We start from the raw sequence: 22,598 nt of genomic DNA on the forward strand, positions 1-22,598 counted from the left end.
GGTCAGTTTTGGACACCAGGAAAGCAGAAATATGAGTTGCCATTAAGAAATAAGCTTAGAATGAATAGGTCCCCAAAATCTTCCTGTCTTACAACCACTCAATGAGGAATGTCTGTATGCAAAAGTGACTGGACTGTGATCAATACAGTGTTACAAAAGTTAAAACCTGTGAGGCTAGGAAAACCTTTGAGGTTTTTCAAGTGAACTTCTCTGGGCTGAGGAGCACCAGGCTGTGTGTAGTTATACAGCATATATCCCAACTACACCCAGCACAGGGAATTGTCTTCTAATAGGGCAAATGTGGGGGTTTTTTCTCCACTACCTTGCACTTCTATTTTTTCAGTTCCCCAGCCCCTTTTCCTCTGACTCTCTAACACCTCATAAAACATAGTGCTTGGTTGACTTGCTGGTTTATAATAATGAAACTGGTCTATGTAACTTGGAGGTTTTCTTAGAAAACCTGTTTTATTTGTTTGTTTGTGTTCCACCTGCTGCTTCTAAATTCACAGGCTACTACTAGTAAGAATTTTCACTGAATTTCCAAGTTTTTGCCCCAAGTGCAAGTTAATATGAAGATTTTTTATTAGAATATTAGAAGTTACAGCTAATTCAGAAATAATACACTGAATACTTTTTTACAATATCTGGAGAGCTACTATTATACCAAAAAATCTGTACTGATTTTTACCAAAGAACTTGGAAACAAAACAGTGTAGCCATTGTATTTCAAACATTAGAGCAATTGTTCAGAATGTGTGGTGCAACCCTAAATTTCTGTGTCAGAACACAGTGCCAGCTCTGAGTCTCTGTAAATTGTGGTACCGTGGGCAAGCACATGTTTAGAAAGTGTTTTCGTATCTCCTGGTTATATGGTCATATTTATGTATATGGTTTGGAAAAGCCAGACAACACTCTAAAGTGATAAAAGGGAACCTAAACCATGTGCTCAGCCTTCACACCATTGTACTTTCAAAACAAAGCAAAACCTGTTATGGGGCTTAGATTTTTCCTCTAAGTACATTGGCATTTGTTATATATAAATCCTAATGAAGTTTATTCTTGTTTACTGTAAAACATGTAGGTAAAAAAAGAGACCTAGTAAAACAAACAGAGATAAACAGAGAATAATTAACTGCCTGCAGTTCAAAGCATGTTGTGCTATAGTTTCTGTTACTTCAGTATACTCATAAACCTGTAACTCTAAACACCTTTAAATTACAGGTTCAGGCAGCCAAAATATTAGTGTAACTCCTTTTGGACTCGACAGACTACCTAGTGGCTTAACCTACTACTGAAGGTCAGGAGAATATCATTCATCTTCCACTGTGCTTAGACATCACTAGCTACACTTCTGGAGATATCCTGGAAAATGAAACTGTGAAAACATTCCAAGTGGTTCAATGGGATTTTTGTCTGTGACAAGATTCTCTTGGCCAATACACAAACCTTTGTGCACGTATCACATAATACCCAATAAAACCCAAAGGTCCCCATTGGGACTACTCTGCTTTCTGTGCACAGTATTTCAGATCGGCTTATAATATGTGGAATCAGCACTATCAGTGACGAAAACTAACTCATGGTTTCTCATGCACATTCTCAGTTTAAGTCTTCTTTGTTCTTTTGAATGTGTTATTTTCTTCCTTTTCAACAAAGGTTTCCCACATACCATCCTTAACACCCAGCCCTGAAAGATGCTAATCACTGTGCTATATGACCCTCTTTGGATAAAACAGGTTATTCTATGAGAGAGTGTTTCTGGTTTATGAAGTCACAAAAGTAAAAGCATTTTTGTATTTATAGTTCTTGCTGGAGTTACCTTGTGGAAACAATGGTGGTATATAATAGTTAAAACACTGTGCAAGATTAATTTATTACAGGATCAGACAGAATGCTCAAAGGGCATTAGCTTTTCCCCAAAATAAGAATCTTTCTTTAAATTAGAAGTGGACTGAACCAGGCAGTACTAACCCTGGAACTCAGGCTCTGTCTACCACCACACCGCTGCTGATTTGCTCTGAGGAATGATCACATGCCAACATCATTTCCTAATGGAGACACAATCAGATAGTGTAAGAAAAGAAAAGCATCTCCCTGACTGAAAAACATTGGGAAGATTGGTGGCTGCTTTAGAAATGATCCATGTGAGAGGGTAAGCACGTTGTTCTGATTAGAGAGACAGACCTCAGAAAAGAGTAAGAGGAACAGAAAAATGAAGAAAACTGCAGAAGGAAAGAATGAAAGTTAGGTCTGTAACTGCAGAGGGCTTTTATTCTTGTTAGTATTAGAGGTTAGTCTTGTTTTCAGCTATGAAAGATAATTTGGATTATGCTGATCTTATATCACTGAGAGAAAGGAGCTGGACAGATTCAACAGAAGAGAAGTGTGTGACTCATGGAAAGAGTAACTAGTGAAGAACTTGCTCGACTTGAACTCATGCTTATCCTGGGATTTTATTTACCTCGGGGGAGGGTGAAGTTTTCCAGTTTGGCATAGAGCTAAACTACTTTACCAGTGAAACCTCCTTTGCTGAGTAGATAAGCTTTCATGATACAGGCTAACATGCACTGAAGATTACAGCACAGTCAGAGAGGAAAAAGAAACCGTAAAGCACATTTCTCTTAACTGTGAAAACCAGCTAATGAAGTATTCTACACGTATGTTCTACTTAATTAGATGGTCACATTAACTCTTTTTCATGCAATACACGAAACAAACGATGGAACAGTTATTTACAGCAGGCACACTTAGTAAAAAATAAAGAAAAATGCTCCCTGCCTTGAGGATTCCTAGTAGCTCTTTCAACAATATGCTACCCCTATTCTTCTTCACAAAAATCTCCACTAGACAACACAGTAAAAACTGGGTTTTGATTTTTATTCATAATGTGGATATTAAGCTACCAGTTTGGTGGCAATATTATGGACACTTTAAAAAAAATTGCTGTGGAAACATTTGGAAAGAGTTGTATTCAAGAAAATTACTTGCTAAAGTGGTTTAGTTTAAATGCAAATTCAGCCTCAGCTCATCTGTACAAACAAGTTTTCAGTGAAAAGAGAAAAAAACCCAACTTCCCTAATGTGCTGATTAGAGCTTCTAATAACAGTCTAAAACATGCATAAGTCAAGCAAAACTCCGAAGTTTCTCCAGACCAGGGCAGAACTTAATCCTCAGGCACTTCCAGCTGGAAAACTTGGAGATCACAGAAATGAGATGAGATTTGGATGCAGATTCCAAACAAAACCTTTTAATATGTGAGTTATGGATATGGATCTTCTTTTTTTTTTTCTCTCTTTACAAACCCTATGTTAAATCGTAAGGAAATATTTAAACTCCTGTTGTGAATCTTTCATTTAACATAACTATTTGTAAAAATCTTTGTTCTACCAAAATGTGTTGTTAAGTCACCAAGATCCTCTATGCAATAAAACCAAATCTTAAATTCTTTCAGAAGGAAAAAGCCCATCTCACTTTAAAACTAACAAAGCATAAGAAAAAGTAGTAGAGGAGTTCAATTTATCAGCCCTATCTTTAAACATATCAAAGTCAATTAGCATAAAACTATTCCAGTCTTTGAAAGATACATGGTAACATAGATGGCAAGAGAAGACTAAAGAATTGTATGACTGTGGCCTGCAAAGCTGCTTTACATAATGAAGAACTGAAGTTGAAAATATCAGTAGTTGATGAGCTGAACTGTATGGAATCACAAGAGATTCCTGCAGCTGCTGAAAATGTTGTCATCTCTTGCAATGCTGGCAAACACTCATAAAACCCACTGGTGTTTTTGCCAATGTTAAGGACTTATGTATGATCTTTGTTCAGGTTTTCTCAACTGGAGGGGGTTTCTCTCAATTTAAATAGCTGGCAGTCATAACTTCTGCTTTTCATAATCATGGTTACCTTTAAATCAACTCTGTAAATTATCAAACTTACTGGCCTGGAGCAGAATCCTGATCCTTGTCAGGATTCGCTACAGCTCCACAGAAAATGAGGAGCAACACAGATTAATTCAGCTTGGAAGGAATATAGGTATTACATGGTTTTAGGTCAGAGATGGCCATCAATGTGCTTTGAATAGGAATAGATGAAAACCTTCTGTGCAGAGGCACATCCTTCTTTTAGTTTTCAGATTACATCTTTTCAGTTGAAGTCTTGATAGGTCAAAACTACAGTTCTTTAAAATGCTGTGCCTGTTTTGGAAAAAAAAATGATAGGAATCTGATTTTTTTAATTTTTCCAAAAATTTTAAACTTCAATATGAACAAAGCTAGCAAATGCACCTACGCATGAATCCTGAATCTAGAGAGCTGTCTGAATTTTCTGTGTGCTGCTGGCTGGAAGTCAACACAAGTAACATAAGAAAAAGAAAAAAAAGGCTATTTGAGCTGAAATACTTGCTTTCCTGGATGACCCATGTCTGGATAGAGAATGGTTCTACTCTTTACAGTCCAACTACATGTGATTCAAACAAGAGTCTTACTCACAGACTATTTAGCACTGAGGCACATCCTCCTTTTTCTTCAAATAGGAATACAGATGTGTATAGCTGAAAGACTTTCTGCATGTTGTTCCTTTCTGCTGCATGTGATATTATTACATTGCCCTGTAAATCTGTGTATTCTGATACATCAGCCTGCAGATGTAGCGGGAGCGTCTGCTTTTGTGTGCTAAAGGCTTCTGAGGAGACCATCAGCGCGCCTCTGCCGAGACACCGCCTGTGCCGGAGCCGGGAGCGCCCCTGGGAGAAGCGTGTGAGTGCCTGAGTGAAGGCAGCAGTGAAAGGCTGCCCCTCAGGTGGGCTCCGTTTGCCGGCAGCCAGAGCTGCGGTTGGGTGACTCACCGGCGGGCCGTCACGGGAATGTCTGACTGCAGGACGGGGTCGTGGGCTTGCTGCGGGTGGACCACAAGCCACGGACTGTTTAGATTCATCTGCTGCTGCTCTAGGAAGGCATGGTAAATTACAATGGCAAGCTTAAAACAATCTGACAATTATAGAGACTTATTTTAAATATGGTTATTAAAGGAGGATAAAAATGTATGATTTTCATATTCATACTTTTCCTGACAATTATAGAGACTTATTTGAAATACAGCTATTAAAGGAGGATAAAATTTATTATTTTCATATTCATACTTCTCCTTTTTTTGTTTTGTTCTTGTTTTGTTTTGTTTTTTAGGCTCAGTGTCCTGACCCTAACAGGTGAACACAGCTAAACAGACTTTAACCTGAAAAAGGTTCTAGTCAAGTAGTCACTCACATCACTTTGATTTGGCTGGTTACAGACGATGTTTGGATTATCTGGTGCAGTCAGCCACTACCAGGGCCTCCTTGGCTAAGCCTTTTTACTATAAGGCCACACTCAATTTCTGTTTTCTAAATACAGGTGAGCCTCTCTGCTGGGCGGCTGTGTCTCTCTCTAGGGTACCCTCATGTTATCACTTCTTGGTGGCAAGGTCAGTTCAGATTGTGCTTGGCATCATCTGTAAGCTCAGGCATTCAGCTTTTTTCTGGGGTTTGCTTTATCCCTTCTGCCATGCCCTCTATTCCAGTCCTCAATCTCCTTCCCACCTGTAGCCTACTCCAGGAAGGCTTCTACAAGATTACCTTGCAGGCTTGCTTTCTTGAGAATGGTTTCTGATCCACCCAAAATGGGCAGCAGCTGTGCCTGTTTCCAACTGAGGCTGCTTGTTAGGCGTGATGCCACACCTCATCACAGATGCATATGGTAACTGAGGGTAGAGGGGATCCTCAGAGTTCTTCCTGCTCAGACCATGGTCAGTGTTCAAGCATCCTGATGCAAAACACAGACACACTGGAGACTGACATTAAACACCTCTGCAGATGCATTTTGCTACTGGAGAAAAAGTGATGGAAATGAAAGTGATGGAAATGAAAGCCCAGCATTTTTCTCCCTACCTACTTTTTTTTTTTTAAAGAAAGCTTGTAATTTTCATTCCATCACCTTCCACCACAAACCTTGAAAGAGCAGCAGACAGAGAACCTATACACATACTCTCAACCTCTAACATTGGTGTGCTGGGAGCTGCTCCAAGTGCATCATTAGAAGTAGTTTCTGCCCTTTTTTAAATTCAGACAGCCAGGATCTGCTGCTCTGTGTGCCCAGCTGGTCTTTAAACAATTGTTTACCCTGTCAAGCTCAGGTACTAGCCTACAGCACAGCAGTGTAAGCAGGGCTGGGTTTTGTCTCTGTGACATGGAGAGCAAGACTAAAGTGGACAGTAGATACCAAAGCCATCCACCCAACATTATCCAAGACTGTCAGAGAGGGAGACCAAGCACAGACAAGGGTTTGAAAGCATTGCCCTTCAAGTTATTAAGCAGCTGTTGCAGGGTTAATCATGGCTGGTGTTCTCATGAGCCATGGCTCCTCTTTCCATAGTCTCATAATACTTCTGTCTGCTTCATTTCCACTTATGCCAATTTGCTAGTCTGCCTAGATTATGTATAACTATGAAAATTTAAAGATGTTCTCAATGCTGATTCAAGTCAGGAGCAGCTTTGTTTTACACAGACTCTATTTCCTTCAGCTTTTATAAGTCAGCAGCACACAGCATTCACTGCTGGAGTTGACTTTTGTAGAGGTTGGTATTCTTGGCATATGACATAGTCACACTGTGAGAGTTTTCAAATGTTGGTTATAATATTTACTTTGCTTTTGTGAAGAATATGTTTGTTTAAATATGTCTTCTCTTAAGGTAAAGTAAAATAATGAAATATATTTTCTTATTTTTGTGTGCCTTTGCACCTAATTTCCTCTGCAGTTTATTTACTTTCAGTGTACACGGGGTTGTACAAAGAAACAAACAGTTGCAAGGGATGGTGTAATAAAAAAGTTCAATGGATATTTTAATTGTTGTGTAGACAAGAGATATTTATTTCCTTGAGGGGAAGAATAATTGCAACAGCACAATGTGGAGATTTTCATATCTTGGAAAAAATCTTGTATTTCTGAATCAGTTATTTTATGTATGTGAGGATAACGATGAAACTGCCAAATACTCTAGAAGGAATTTCTGCTAAAATGGAATTCAAGACTATGCAAATCCACACAACTTCTTTTACTACAATTGTCATGTCAAAAAATTAAAAAGAAGCTACTTGCCTTGAGTGTGTATTTTGCTGGATATGATGGTGGTCAGTAGTTGTGGACTGGCATCAGACTTTGGCCAAATGGATCCAACTTTCAGTGTCACTTAATGCCAAAAATAAGAGAAAAAAAGTCCTTACTGCAATCTCTTTTAGTAGCAGTCTAAGGAGCAGAGATGACCCCTACCTCTGCTGTCATTGGTCTGTTTTCCTTTCCCATCCAGGCTTGTGGCTCTGGAGTACCCACATGCTAATCCGTCTGCTTCAGAAACCCAATGCCACCCAGGACCTGTATTGCTCCAAGATAAGAATTCATATCACAGACCAAGCTCATCATAAAAGTTCCTTCATCCCTGAAAAGCCAATCTGCTTCAGGACCATGTGACTTTCAGTCAAAGAAGCCAGTATGATTTATTGGCTCATATTGTGTACAGTGCTTAATGCAGCAGAGCCCTGATTGCAGTGACAATAATGATGCCTTGGGAGATGATGACTTCTTTCAGAGGAGGTGCTGGGGAAGGCACTACAAAGATGCATTCATGCACTTTGGATTCAGTAAATCCAATGAGGGAGAGGCAGGTTGTTTACCCAAGGTAATGTAGTGTGACTCTGGAATCACTGAGATGTTCCAAGTATGATCATTACAGATCTCCAAGTCACAAGGTCACCAGTAGTGAATGGGTCCATCAAAGTTAAGCTGCTTCCTTCCAAAGCCTCATACATACATCCAGACCTAGTCTGACTCTTGAGTTCCTTGCAAGTAAATGTAAGTTCCTACAGGGATAAAGTGAGCAGTACTTTTCCTTTTGTGAAACATTATTAATGATATCTATACTGTGGTAACACTCAGGAACAGTTGAGGGCTCAGGATATTAGTTGCAAATCATAGAGTAATTACAGTTTCTGCCTCAAAGAATGAGCAATAGTCAGGGTTGGAAGGTACAGTTTGGTTCAAAAAACACCATGCAGAAATTATATGAACATCTATATGATCTTACTCTGCAAATCATGTATATATTCTGTCACTTGTGCTATATAGTGACATAATAAACATCAATTCCTTCTTTTTCGTACTCTGATGATAATGAGACTAAGCTGTTCTCTTTTTTTCAGAAAGAAGACACTAAATTAGAGTCATGTTACCTGTACAGAGCTATGGTCAAAAGTATAATTTAGCCAGCAGAATACAGGACTTTTTGCAGATAATTGTATAGTACGAAAAAGGAAAAGACAGGTCTCCAGCTGATTCTCAGCTTACAAGAAATTATAGAGACTGCTTTTCCTCCTTTAGCTCAAAAGAAGTTTGGAGTAATATTATCAAAGCTAATAGAGCTACAGTACTGTAAAATTTCTCTTCTACAGCCAACATTGAGGCTAAACACAGCATTGAGCCTTGTCAAACTCTAATATTAAGTGTGAGCTCCCAACACAGCTTTCCTTACAGGCTAAGGCTTGTTGCCTGGTGGACCTAATTGGTCCTGTAGCTCGACACATCAGGCATTGCCGATTATTCTGCTTACTGCCTGGCTAATGTGGACATTGAGTCACAGGGGGATACTGTGGCACTGTGATGCATAAGGTTGGCTCAGTGATCACCCATGCTCAGATGACTTTACCCTCAACATAATGTACATCCTCACTGAAGCATCCAGCAAATGTCCCTCATTGCCCTGCAAGCCTATGCACACACATCCTCCATGAGACACAGGGCCACAGTCCTGTCTCCTTGGTTTGATGACAAGAACGATGGAGAACAGAGTGCTACCAACTTTAACAGCTGTTGTAGTTTGGGATTATTATGTAAATTCTCTCCCCTGCCACTTAACTGCCCAGGCCTGCAGTTAACAAAAGAAGTAGTTAACTGTTGATCACTTGGGTGGGGGAAGGTTTGTCTCTTTTGGGGTTTTTTTTGGATATTCTTTCCAGTCTTGGCTCGGCGGAACGCGGGAGTGGGGGGGTGGATTTAACCATGGACATTATCTCTCAGGTTATCCACGACTGCGAGACATGTGCTGCCATTAAGCAGGCTAAGAGAGTGAAGCCCCTGTGGTATGGTGGACGCTGGGATAAGTATAAGTACGGGGAGGCCTGGCAGGTTGACTACATCACACTGCCACAGACCCGCCAAGGCAAGCGCTATGTGCTCACCATGGTGGAAGCAACCACAGGGTGGCTGGAGACACACCCAGTGCCTCACGCCACTGCCCGGAACACCATCCTAGGCCTGGAAAAACAAGTGCTGTGGCGACATGGCACCCCAGAACGAATTGAGTCAGATAATGGAACTCATTTCAAAAACAGCTTAGTTGCCACCTGGGCAAGAGAACATGGCATTGAGTGGGTGCATCATATCCCCTACCATGCATCAGCTGCCGAGAAAGTTGAACGGTGTAATGGACTGTTGAAAACCACTTTGAAGGCGTTGGGTGGAGGGACTTTCAAACACTGGGATCAACACTTAGCAAAGGCTACATGGCTAGTCAACACTAGAGGCTCTGTCAATCGAGCCGGTCCTGCCCAATCAGAACCCCTTCACACTGTAGATGGAGATAAAGTTCCTGTAATACACCTGAGAGGTATGCTAGGGAAAACAGTCTGGATTAACCCTGCCTCAGGCAAAGGCAAACCCATTCGTGGGGTTGTCTTTGCTCAAGGATCTGGTTCCACCTGGTGGGTGATGCAGGAAGATGGAGAGACACGATGTGTACCTCAAGGGGAACTTATCTCTGGGTAAACGACTCATATTACTGTATTTGTAAACACTTAAATATTTGAAAGAAAATTTAAGTTTAATGTAGAGTATTGGCATGGAAGAGAATTTAGGGGTGGATAATGTTGTAGTTTGGGATTATTATGTAAATTCTCTCCCCTGCCACTTAACTGCCCAGGCCAGCAGTTAACAAAAGAAGTAGTTAACTGTTGATCACTTGGGTGGGGGCAGGTTTGTCTCTTTTGGGGTTTTTTTTGGATATTCTTTCCAGTCTTGGCTCGGCAGAATGCGGGAGTGGGGCCTCCGAGGAGGCAGGCTGCCCTGCTGATTACTGCTGGGGCTTTCCTGGCTGTCTCACTGCCGTCATGCCTGGACTGCTTTTCTGGCCGCGCGGCTGCTGATGCCTACCCCTGACTGCTTTCTGGCTGCGTTGCTGCTGCTGCCTGCCCCTGCCTGGTTCTGGCCACGTTGCTGCTGCTGCCTGCCTTGGATTTGCTTCTGGTTGCTCGTACTTTTCTGCTTCTTGGACGGGGAACACAGGGGGAAGAGACTGAGTCCATCTGAAAGCCCACTGCTCGTCTGTCTCGCTGGAAAGGGACTGAAACTCACTCTGCAGCCAGCCGGGCTGTGATATTGACACTTAAGTATAACTTTTCTTCCCGGAGGAAAACCTGCTGGGTTTTGTTGTTGTTTGTTTTTTTTTTCTTTCTCATGTGGTGTTGGGGAAGTGGGTTGCACTAGTCTGTATATATATATATATATATATATATATATATGTATATGTATATATATATATATCAGTTATCCTTCTTGTATTAAAATTCCTTTTCTTAAATTTGATAAAGAGTGGTGTGATTATCGTGGAGGAGGCCCCTCCCCTGCTTGTGGGTAAACATTTTGGTTTTTTTCCCCTCCAACCAAGACAACAGCTCAAAAAAATTGTCCTTCCTTATTCAACTCATGGGACTAGCCTCAAAGTCACAAGGCTTCAAGAAAAACATATAGGGCAGTTTTTCCTTTCATTTTACTTTGAATAATGCTATTTTGGTTCTTGCAGATACTCAGATTCACTTCTTCCCTGTTCATTAAACCTTTAAACCTTGAAGCAATACTGCTATCTCATTGGGCAGCAATTCTGCCTCCTTCCTCTGTTCTTCTTCCAGTCTTCCAATCAGTTATGCCCATCTCAACCTCAGCTACACCCTTACAGCACAGCACTCAAAGGTCTGCCCCTCTGGTGGGTGGTGTATAGACTAAGGAACTTTCTTTACATTTCCTTAAGTTCACCCCTTAGTCATAAACCACAGGGGGAAAGAACAGAAGCAGTGCAAACTGCTTTCCCAACTCTTCTTCAAGAGGTGTGCCTGAAAGATGGTGTGAGATGCTAATTCCTGTTTATCACTGCTAACTCAAGTCAGGGAGTAAGGAGATAGCCAGGGCAGGTTTCTTATAAGCAGTGATACTGTTTATTAAAGAATCTTCAGGAAATTTAGTAGCCATCTGGCTTGATTTTGAAAGGCCAGTACCTGGCTGTTTGGTGTTGGATGCACCTTTTGTCCTTTAGAAGCAGAAACTTTGACATGTGAAGAAATTTTGAGCTGAGCTTTTGACTACAGAACTTCACTGAAGTTCTCTTTAGCTGTTAAAACTTCTGTGGCCAACTTAATGTGTTAATGCAACAAAACCTGGTCCCTAACATCCAAGACCCTCTAGACTTGTGGAGGAGGAGCAGGAGGGAGGGAGGGAGCAAAACCAGATAGCAGACAAACAGAGAAGAGTGGATTTCCTTACCCAAGGGAAAAAAGAGAACACTGAAAATCAGATCTGCCATGTAAATTTGCGAGGAGTGCTTGACCTCAACCAATTAATTGCAGATAATACCAAATATTTTTTGAGGAATGTTTTTACACCTCAGTGATTTTAAGCAAGGTATCCACCTTTGTGAATGTATTTCCTTTGCGGTCCCTTACCATTTGCTGTATAGTAGCCTGTAATATACCCATTTGCCTCCTGCTTGATGTGACTTAAGCCCCACGTTTCTCAAAAGCAACTGGCTTCTGCTATGGAATGATGCAGTTTTTGCCCTCTGTTCAACAAACCAAGCCACACACGTAGTTGTGATCTCATTCTGGAAAACTTCTGAAGGACAGTGGCCTTGTGCAGAGCAACAATTCCTAGTACCACATCAATTTCTCTCTACTTACTCAGTCCTCATCCCCCTACTCTGGTTTCAAGGTATTTTTTTGTTCCCTAAATACTGTAAAAACACTTAACATGCTTGGGATTCACAATAATTAGCCTTTGGAAGGCCGAACAGTTCACTTGCTGAGAATGTCTTCCAAGTTAAAAAAACAACAGATGTATGTTTGCTAAAAAAGGAGGCAGTGGTCTCACAGTTAATTTCTTAGTTATCTTCAGACTGGGGCTCTGGAACTTTCAGGCTTTATCTCAGTTTTCCTCTGAAGCACCAGAGAGTTTCATTCTCGTTTAACCCACTGTGGATTTAGAAGCTCCAAGTGCTTGTGGCATTTTCAAACATTGGGTTTCAATTCAGATTGCTGGAGGCATTGGAGCAGAAGCCTTTAACATAGATATGGCTCCCTTACACTGTGACTATAGCAAGCTCCATGCTCTCATCTATTTAAAACATCTATTTATTTTTGAGCAGTTTTAAATAGTTGAGAACTAAGGAGGAAGGGACCGTTGTGCTCCTGACACTGGCTCTTGCCTGGAATCTTGTCAATGTAAAACCCTCCTGCTCCACTTGCTGGCTGTGTAACTGTGCCAAGAGCATTTAAGAGCAAAATCTCATCAGTTTGGAGCTGGGGTCAGTGTCCTTAAAGCTTTGGAAAAGAGCAAAGAAGAACCCAGGGAGGGGACCTGAATTCCAAGCTATTGGATTTGCAAACTGATTCTTCACAAACTTTCTTGGGAAGAACTCGGATGCATCAGCCCCTGAGTATTTTAAAAGATGTAATCTTTGGGTTATTTTGTGAACTTTGTTTTTTTGTTTACAATGCTAAAGGGTGAGATTGGTTATGACCCACTGAAGAAAAATGTGGGCAGTTTTGCTTATATATTAATTACAAGTGTACAATTGTGGTTTTTATTTTGTTCTTTAGTAATACCCACTGCTTTAGAAACAAAGAAAACCAAGAAAGCGTCTAGTCCCTCCTAATCCTGCTAGGATTTCTGTTAAGAGCAACTTCTGGCTCTCATCAGGCTGAGACTAAGGAACGTGCTTACCTTTAATGTAAGTGCTTTAAGCGAGTTCCTACCTATACAGTGAAGCATGTATATAACGCTTTCGGGTCTTTAAAGCGAATGGAACGGAAAGGCTGAGCTATTGCAGACGTACAGGTACGCCAACCCAACTGCGGGGACAGCTAGGACACACGGCAAGTCGGTGCCTGTAAGTTACAACAGGTATTTTTGAGGTTTGCTTAGCGAGGCGGGCGGGGAGCCGGGACCCCGCTCCCGCTGCGCGCCGCGGTCACCTAGCCCGGCCCCGGCCCCGGCCCCCTACCCAGCCCCGGGAGCGCCGCCTGACGTCACGGCGGGCCCAGATTGGCTGCGGCACCGGGGCAGGGGCACCCCCCGCCCGCCCCCTCCCCTCGCACACGCTCACTCGCCGAGAAACTCTTAAAGACGGGGCTTGGGAACAGCCCGGACCGGCTTAGGGGCCGCTTCTTACACACGCGCGCAGACCCCTGGCAGCTCCGGCAACCGAGACATCTGCTCTCCATTGCGACCACCCCCCTCCAGCAAACACCCTTCCCCTGCTGCTCCTCCTCCCTTCCCGCTCCGGCTCGCAGCTCGGCTCGCACCCGCCGCTTCCTTTCTTCCAACAATGTTTTCCTGCTCCACGGGGCGAAGTGTTTGCTGAACTTTCCAAACAGTTTGGGGGGCGGGCGGGAGGTTCCTGAGGTTTTTATCCTTCTTCCCACCGCTTGGAGCAGGTTGGGGGACAGCGAGCGGACGAGAGATCCGCGCCCCGGGCGCAGGTCGCGCACACGCACGGAGAGAAAACCCTTATACGGCGAGTCCCCGAAGCTCGCCGGCTGCAGGGGCTCCTGCTGTGGAAATGGCTCGGATCAGATGGGGCTTCCTGCTCCTGGCTGCCTGTGCACTTTTGTCACCAGCGCTCGCAGCCTCCGAAAAGGGCAGGCTGCGGAGGATCACGTACGTGCTGCAGCCCGGCCGGGGGGGCTCCTCTGGCAGCCGGCAGCAGCGCCCGACGCTGTTCGGGGGGGAGCAGCAGCAGCGCACGTTCAATGTGCAGCTCAACACGCGCTACAGCGGCGCAGGTTCCCTGGAGCGGACCCGGCGGATGAGCAAGCCGGGCAGCGCGGGCGTCCAGCTGCGCTTGGGCCCCGCCGGGCAGGTCCACCCCAACTCCGCCGCTCACGCCTCCTCCTTCGCCAAGCCGGCTCGCTTCGGCCCGCGGCCCAAGACGCCGCCGGGCCCCCACGGCAACAGCAGCGCCGCCCTGCCCCTCCGCCAGAAGCACCAGCTGCCGCCGCTGCCGGGGTAAGGCGCCCTCCCGCCCCGCACGTCCCCTGCCCCAGGACCGCAGCCTCCCGACCGCCTCCAGCATCCTCGTCGCGGCCGCTGTCGCCCCCCTCGGGAGGGGTAGGGGCGGGGGGGGGGGGACCGTGCCGGGATCCTGGAGGGCACCGCGGCGTTACCTGCCCGCCGCCGGTGCCCGGCGCGCTGCGGACGCGGAGCACCCCCATTTCTTTGCCGCCTGCCCGCAGCACCTGAGGCCGGGCGCGGGACGCGCTCACTCCTGTCCCGGAGTCCGCGGCGGATGCCCGGCCGGGACTGAAGCGTCGAGTTTAATGGGGAGGTTTAATTCTTCCCGCCTTTTCTTCCCCCGCCTCGCTGCCCGACTCGGGATGGGGGGGAGCGGGGCTGACCGGAGGTGCCCCGCCGGACAGTGGTCCTTTTTTGCTGTTCTCGCAGGGTCAATGTGTGCGGGGGACAGTGCTGCCATGGCTGGAGCAAGGCCACGGGCTCCCAGAGGTGTATCAAACGTGAGTAAAGTAACCGTGCGGTCGGGGAGGGGGATGTGAGAGGGGACTCCGCTGCTGTCAGTAGCGTGGTGGGGACCTGAGGGGACCACGCTGGCATCTGGCGAGGTGGCGGATGCTGGCATCGCCTCTGGGCAAAGAGGTGCTGGCTGATGTACGGAACCCGCAGCAGCAGTTGTAATACTTCATCCCTAAATCCCTCTTTCCTAACCTTCAGCATTGCTAAAGGATAAATAGAGGATGCGTCTTACATTTGTTCTCAGCACAAACAGTGACATTTTTGGAGAGAGCTTTGTGGAGACTTTGTCTTTGGTTTTTGGGGGGGAGGGGAACACCTCCCTGCCCTCCTCTGCCACCCCCCTCATTAGCATGTGGGTTTTATGAGTTTTTTGAATGAGGGGCATAACAGGGTAAAGAATCTATCAGAGGAGCACAAGTGGAGAGCAAGCAATTGGCATCTACCCACACTGTCGCTTCCCCATCAGTCCATGTGATGATCCTGTGCTTGGAGCTTGGAATTCTTGAAGCACTGAACATAGCAAAAGAAATAGGTTTGGAGACGGTCCTGGTGAGGAATGTACCTTTACTTTGTTAACTAGAAACACAAAATAACACTGAGTTAATGCTGTTATACTCAGGTTGTCCCTTCTAATGTTAAAGTAGAAGAATATCTGCTAATTTAGGCAAGATTTGGAATGACTGCAAATGACTAAAGTGGAGTAAAGAGGTCAGAAGAGACTGGAATGGTGTACCTCTTCAGCAAACTCCACTGGATATCAGTGAGACTGGGCAGATCTTGGGACATTGCTTTAATTCAGCAGGACAAACTTTTGTCCTTGAGAGAGTTGGAGTAAATGCTTTAAAGATGCAAGTGCTGCTTTGTTTCTTTTTTTTTTTTTTTTTTTAAGTAGTGGCTTTTGTCCCTGTGTGGGATTTTTCACTATAGAGAGCAATGACTTTTGTAATCCTGAGTAAGGTCAAGTACCTTTGACCTGTGTGGACCTGTTGCTAAGAAGTAAAGACTTTATTACAGTGGTTAAAGACAAAACTTCACAATTTCCCTAACCAACTTAGAATGTAGTTAAGATACTCTTCTAAATTAACATTTGCATCTTCAAATACATGCTGCTGTGTTAGGTTAGTTGCCTTTTCTGCTTAATGCCTTACAAGTACTAAAATGGTTTCCTTCAGCTTACAGTGGTATTTTGAGACTAATTGCAGAGCTTAATAAACACTTGCCTTAGCTCAAATACTAATCAAAGTGAAAAAATCTCTTAGTAATTTCAGGAGACAAAGTGAAAAACTGTATTTCAACTGCTATGCTATTTTCAAACTATTTTATTGTCACTATTTTGAACAAAACCCAAGCAATGTTGCTTTCTCTGTCTTCTGGTAACTTTTATTTCCAAAGAACTACAGTCTATCCTATTTACTTTTGTCTGTAAATTAAGTAGTTTTCTTCAGTCCTTTAAGTTTTGTCTTTTATTCAACTGTTCTCTCCTTTTTTAATCTTGTTTGCTTGTTTTATATCTTTATTTTTAGAGTCTTCAATAAAGACCAAGCCAGACAATTGGATTTCTATGGGGATAACTACAGAGAATCTAATTTAAAGCCATTAAGTACTTGGTTCATTCATATAGTTACTGGAGGAATGCAGCAGCACAGAAAGAGTTAAAAGAAAGGTGGGAGAACATTTTCTCCTTGACCTTTCTTTCTCTTTTTGAGCCTGTGATATTGGGCTCTTCTAGCATTAAATATTTTTGCTGCATCCTCTGATGCTACTCTAATACCTCCTATCAGTGGTATAATACACTTGGCTTGGATCTTCTCAGTTTCACCCCTCTCTTGGCAGACCAAGGGAAGCACTAAATGTACTGAAGTTGTCTGTTTTGTAACTTAGGCAAACCTTGAGATAGCATTGACTTGATTTAGCTATGGAAGATTAGTCTTACAGTCATAAAAGCCAGATACCACCTTTTCTGGAAGCTGCTGATGTTCCTTTCAGAAGACCAGAAACCCTATAACTGAACAACAGTTAACCCCTCTTGTTTCATGTAAAAACAAGTGGTTTTTAAATTCAGATAGTGCACTCTGTTGGTTCTGAGTGGATTATTGCAGTAGTAATTAGTTGCACCACAGATGCCAGCACACCTGAGCTGACTTGATGCAAAGTCAGTTTGGATCTGTCAGGGTTTATTAGCTCAGGCTCAGTATCACTCTAATAAGCTATTTTGTCTCTAGGGCCAGATTTTGTTCTTTTGCATGGTGCAAAGCCTGAGTTAATAAACCCCAGACCTATACTGGCTCTTTCCAGAGCCAACTTCCATTTGTCTGCTCAGTGCTTCCAGAACTGGAGTGCCGAGAGCCGAGTCTGATCAGCAAGGTTTATTAGCTCAGGTGTAATCCCAGGCTGGAACAAGCAGCATGTGTTTCTGCTCTGCTGCACCTGTGTGAATAAGCCTCCCTGTAACCCACAGATGGAGGGGGTGAAGGGAAGAGTTATGGTCTTGCAGCCCAGGCTGCTTCCCATTCCCTTTCTCTTGCATGGTGGTGTTTGCTGGCCTTACATTCTCGCATGTGAGGCTGTGGCTGAGGCTGCCATTCCCTGGGGTGACTTCTGTCCCAGGTAGGTGGTGGTCTGGCTAGTAGGACATGGCTTTTCTCTCAGTGACACCAGCAGGAGGTATTTGAAATGTTTCTGTGCAGGTCAGAGGGCAGCATCTGTATGGAGGAGGCAGGTGAACTTTTCAAGTCCTTTTTCTAAATTTTAATCTGAAGCTGAACTGCCTGTTGTGTTTACTGTTCTTCACATTCACTTGGAAGCCTGACAGTCCTCAGAAAGTGAGCTTCTGTCTTCCTGTAAACTGTATGAGAATGCCAGTGTATACAATTTAGGCATGTAAGATTTTCCCCTCTCTGTGCATAATATTTCAGTTTTACTTTGTCAAATTTTATCTTAAGAACTTCTTTTTCAAACTTGGTGTGACTTCAATTATGAAGAACTGCATCATTCTAATTAAAAAGATGAAATCATAGTGCTCAGTGTAAAAAGTATTCAGAATTGCTTTATGCTGGGACAATTATGTCTAACAATCAAAACCAACCTTTTTGAAGCTTTCAGAACATCCACCTTTGGGTAAAGACAAAGGTGGGAAAAATTGAACCACGGCAGTAAACAGCTTGGAAAGTTAGGAGCATGTGAAAGGGTTTATGGCAAAGATTGTCTCCCAGTCATAGTTATCATAGGTTACAATCATGTGTAAGTGCAGTAATAAGATACCCCCAAGCCTGGAGACACCATGTTTTGTTAGTACTTGTTGGATAACAGAGCATTATAGAAGCATTAATTAGCTTTATAATACAGCTGTAAGGCAAGTTAAGCTTGGAGTGCAGGGTTTTTGTTATTTATTTCACTTATGGAAATTGAACCATAGGTTAAATGTGGCCTTGGACAAGTTATAACAACTTTTGGGAAGGCTTATGCTGGAAATTAGTTCTTGCCATCCAACTGCATGTTTATCCTATTGAAATCTGTTGTCTCCTACTTTGTTACTTGCTACTAAAGTTCTCTTAGTTAAAGCTACTTCCTTCTGTTTGTTCTGTTTGTTTTATTGATAGTTATAAAGAACTGGTTTTTATGTTGGGAAGTTAAAAAAAATTACCTATTGTTTGTAGAATCTGATCTTAAAAAGATAACTGAAAAGAACTACCTCATTGCAATAGGAGATGCTTTCTAAAATGTGTAACTTGTTTTGTCTGAAGTATTAATATCAGTTGTTTGAGAGTGTTCCAGTGTAAAGTGGATGGCTCAAATAGTGGGAAAGAGAGAGCTGGCTGTTAATGGAGTACTGAAGCATGAGTTCCTTATTGCAGAGGTATAAGAAAGGCTCATAAGGCAAACAGGTGAGGAGCTGGATTTTGCAGGATGTTGTTTAGAGGAAATTTCCTACAGGGAGATGATTTGCTGCCTGTGTAGATGTGGAACCCGTGTACACCATTATTGTCAGTTAAGATTAAAAGGGTCTTCTGTCTTACCTAGCTGAGGGTATTGTGTGTGCACATATTTCATGTGTGGGCATAAGGAGAGGATTTTGGTGTTGGAACTGGATTGAATTCTGTGAGTTTGATCATGAACTTTTTTTGTTTGTTGTGTGTTTGGGCACCTTGCAAAGGTCATCAGAAAACAAGACAAACAGTCTGTTGTCTTTATTAAAAGATTATAATGCTAATTCTTTTCTCTTTTGAAAGGCTTCCTGACTCAATGTTGAAATAAACACGCTACAGAGGTTTAATTTATTTTTCAGAATAAGAAAATATACAACAGTAGATTCTTGTTGCTGTAAAAGCAGGAGACTGGAAAGTTGTATGAATACTTGCCCAGAGGAAGAGTTCCCTTTGTTCAGTTCCTGAATCTGCACAGTGCAACCAGTAGTTCTAGATCCCAGTTGTCCAAGACTTGGATGGATTATGCCCTTGGTTGCTTTTACCTTGTGTTCCTAAATTTCTTGGAGAAGGTTAGGAAAAGGTTGCATGCTTAGGTCTTGTTCTGATACAAGTTTAGGATCCGGACCTGGAAGTGTGCATGGGTTCAGTTTAGACATAAAACTCTGCATCACTAAGTATTTTAATACTGATTGCTCAGAATCTGCTCTTTTTCTGTCTTCAGTTCAGCTCTTAGAAGTGGTTGTATCCAGAAGAGGTGTACTTCTGATCATGGGAACTGTGTACTTCAAACATTTGCAGCTGTACTTCTTGGAGGTTTTCTAGTCATAAACAGTTCCTGAGACTTGTGCTTAATCAGTTTTGTGGCTTTGAGTTTTACCAAGAGCTGTTTATTTACATTGTGTATACAAAGCCTAACTATAGCATGCTGACCCCAAATGTTGTTTCTGCTGATTCTAAGACCATCATCTCAGTAAGAGCAGTATCAATCTCGTTCAAATTATGTCTAAATCAAAATTAAATGCCTCAGTTTTCAAGAGGCATAAGCATTTTGACTTGTATAACTGACCTGTACATTTTCAATCTATTGTTTGGTGAGGTTTTTATGCAATTCAGAATTGAAAAACTGAAAGCCATTACTTGAGGAGCTTGGTTTTTCCTCTGCTGTGCTTGTTAATGTAATATGTAAATGAAATATTCGAATTTCATATACAGGCTTTTGTAGTGGGAAAGCTCTTGTTGGCACTCGGTGGTATTTCTATTCTGTCTTATTTTTCACTTCCTGCCCTTGAGAAGGGGGTAGTATGATAGAGTCCAAATTCTTGTAGTCTTTGTCTAAATCAGCAAGCAGCATGTATAAACAAAAGCCTTTGGTTCTGATGACCTGAGGCCCATGGTGTGTGTGTTTCAGGGCTTCGAGTTTTATTTTGATCAAGGTGTGCTCTGGTCTCATGGAGCGAATGCCAACATGAGGCTGAAATATGCAAGGTGCTTTCTTGGAGTGTTCATGTTTTGCGTTTAGCTTTTGGTTATTTAAACATACTTTTTTCCTTTGCATTTAAAAGCAATAGGGATCATGTACCTAAAGATGGCCCCACAACACAAACCAAACCTCAATAAGGGTAATTGGCAAGATGTACTTCAAGAGAAGATCTGACCTGAATCAGCAGTTCTGTGGACTTTGAGCACAGTGTCTGTCTCTCGGCCACTGATTGTAGCCAACCTCACTCCTGTGAGGGGAGGCAGTAAAAGAGCTGTGAGAAGATAAGAGAGTCATGTGCCATTCCCTCCTTTTAGTGAGGAAAATGAAGTCCACAGTTAATATAAAATGAAACCTACCTTACCCAGAAACTTTCTTTGTGAGACACTCGGGACTTTGCTGGAAACAAGCTTATAATGATAGTCTCTGTTTCCTACAAATACTACAAGTGTGCGCAGAATTAAGACAAAACAAAACAAAAGAACCTTAAAGTAACTTCTCTAGATGTTGTGCTCCTGCATTCAAGTGGATGACAGACTCATAGTGAACTTGTTCAGCTCATTACAGCTGTTGGTGTTAACTAAAGAAGCAGGGCGTGTAGCAAAGTTGTGGTAAATCTACAGTGGATAAAAACTCCTGAGCACTCTCTTTCTTAATATAGAATCAAAAGGAACCCAGAAAAACTGAGTTTGGTATTTTTCCCCCTGTTTCAGGTTTGCTGGCTGTGTGTTTTCAGTGTGTAACTTGGAAGTGGGATAGAAAGCTGTACAGGTGCCAGGGGAAGCTGTGGTTCAGCCATCAGTTGTGCACTATCCTGGTGCTGCATGTGTGCAGAAACAACATGATGTACTGACAGTGAAGTGATACTTTGATACTTACTAGTCTTACACCTCTCTTGTGTGTGGCTGTTCTTCCTGAGTGCGGAGAACGGAAGAGGTGGAAGTGGGGCATGCTCCCTGTCCTTCCTCTCCTGAAAAGTGGGAGAGCAGGGCAAAAAGTGGCTGTGTATGGGATCAGCAAGCCTTCCAATCTTCAGGAAAGCAGGACTTTACTGAGAGATGGGGTTCTGCTCTCTGTGAGGCCTTGAGAAGAAGTTGAGTGCAGCAACAATTATGATACCCTTCTTTGCACCATTCACCATGAAAGGCTGCATGTTCCAACTAAACCTGCTTTAAAGGAAGCTTGGACTGCTTGGGAGGTGTAGGATTTGTGGAGGGTGAAAGACAGGCTCCCCTCCCTCAACTGTCTCCTTTTTCCAATTCTGCAGTACTGGGTGTTAGCAGATTATGAGTGGTTCAGGTTGTCAGATCAGTCCATGTTCTGTAACTAACATGGACAGATGCTGGGTTGGGTTTCAGGTTTTTGGCTTAGTTTTTTCTGCTCTGCACTTAAAAGCACCAGTACTAGATTTGCATAGCCTAATTTATTCACAGAAAACAGATGCTCCCCATTGAGTATAGAAAGAAATCAAACTTTTAACATCTCTGCATTTATGATTGCACAGAGAAGGGGAACAATGACTTTACTTGTTAGCAAGGCAAGATGTTAGTTTAAATACACAGCTAAAAATAGGTCTGCTTGGACATGTACTTTTTTTATGAAGTGCAGATTGTAATCTCTGCACAAACTCGGAGTTTTGGAGAGCTGGCTCCTGATAGAGGGGAATTGTTTTGTGTCCTGTGGCAAGATTTGCTTTTTTCATTAATCATATCAGGTTTTTTTCATTATCCCTAGATAGCAGATTAGGCCTGGATTTTCAGAGAAGCTCAACTAAATGGTGAACTCTTATTGAGAGTTGGTTGAATGTAGGAAAAACTTGATTGTGCTTAGCATTTTACTTACTCTATTATATGATTAATAGTCTTCAATTTTTTTTGTAACACTTCAGTTGTCTGAATCCTGCATCCATTGAAATATTTCCAGTTGTCTTGTTCCTGAGTTTCCCTTAGTTTGTTCAGTTTCCTACATATTTATTATGAAGTATTTAGTAATAAAATGAGTAAACACTGTAATGAGAAAGGTTAAGACAACTGAAAGGATTGAAGACTGGAGTGTTAACTACTCCAGCAGCAAGAACAGAGCCTAACATGAGAATCTGCTGGTTTCCTTGGCTTAGTCCATTCTGCAGTGAATGATTTTTTTTTAGACCCTGAAATGATACAAGGATCTATAGCATGTGAAATGTTTGTATTGTCAGAATAAGTATAATTACGATCTCATATAATTAGATGTCTTTCAGATTGTACAGTCTTTATACAGTATGCACTCCAGTAAACACAACATGAATGGAAATGCCAAGTATCAAAGAGCATGTTATATTCT

At 42.7% G+C, this 22,598-nt stretch overlaps 1 protein-coding gene across 7 annotated transcripts in view; it reads left to right on the forward strand.

Annotated features, from left to right (window-relative positions):
- The first annotated feature begins 13,470 nt into the window (after positions 1-13,470).
- LTBP1 (latent transforming growth factor beta binding protein 1) overlaps positions 13,471-22,598 on the forward strand; it is a 199,898-nt gene continuing 190,770 nt past the window's right edge. For 4 of the 7 annotated variants that reach the window (XM_071575835.1, XM_071575861.1, XM_071575880.1 and 1 more), the window contains exons 1-2: positions 13,472-14,351; positions 14,787-14,857. In XM_071575835.1, the coding sequence (XP_071431936.1) occupies positions 13,906-14,351; positions 14,787-14,857 (517 nt within the window). In that variant the 5' untranslated portion in view covers positions 13,472-13,905. Of the gene's footprint in view, positions 14,352-14,786; positions 14,858-22,598 lie in introns of all 7 variants that reach the window. The other 3 variants (XM_071575851.1, XM_071575842.1, XM_071575890.1) reach the window with 2 other exon arrangements.

Source organism: Pithys albifrons, chromosome 2 (genome assembly GCF_047495875.1).
Source record: "Pithys albifrons albifrons isolate INPA30051 chromosome 2, PitAlb_v1, whole genome shotgun sequence".
Classification (NCBI taxonomy): domain Eukaryota; kingdom Metazoa; phylum Chordata; class Aves; order Passeriformes; family Thamnophilidae; genus Pithys; species Pithys albifrons.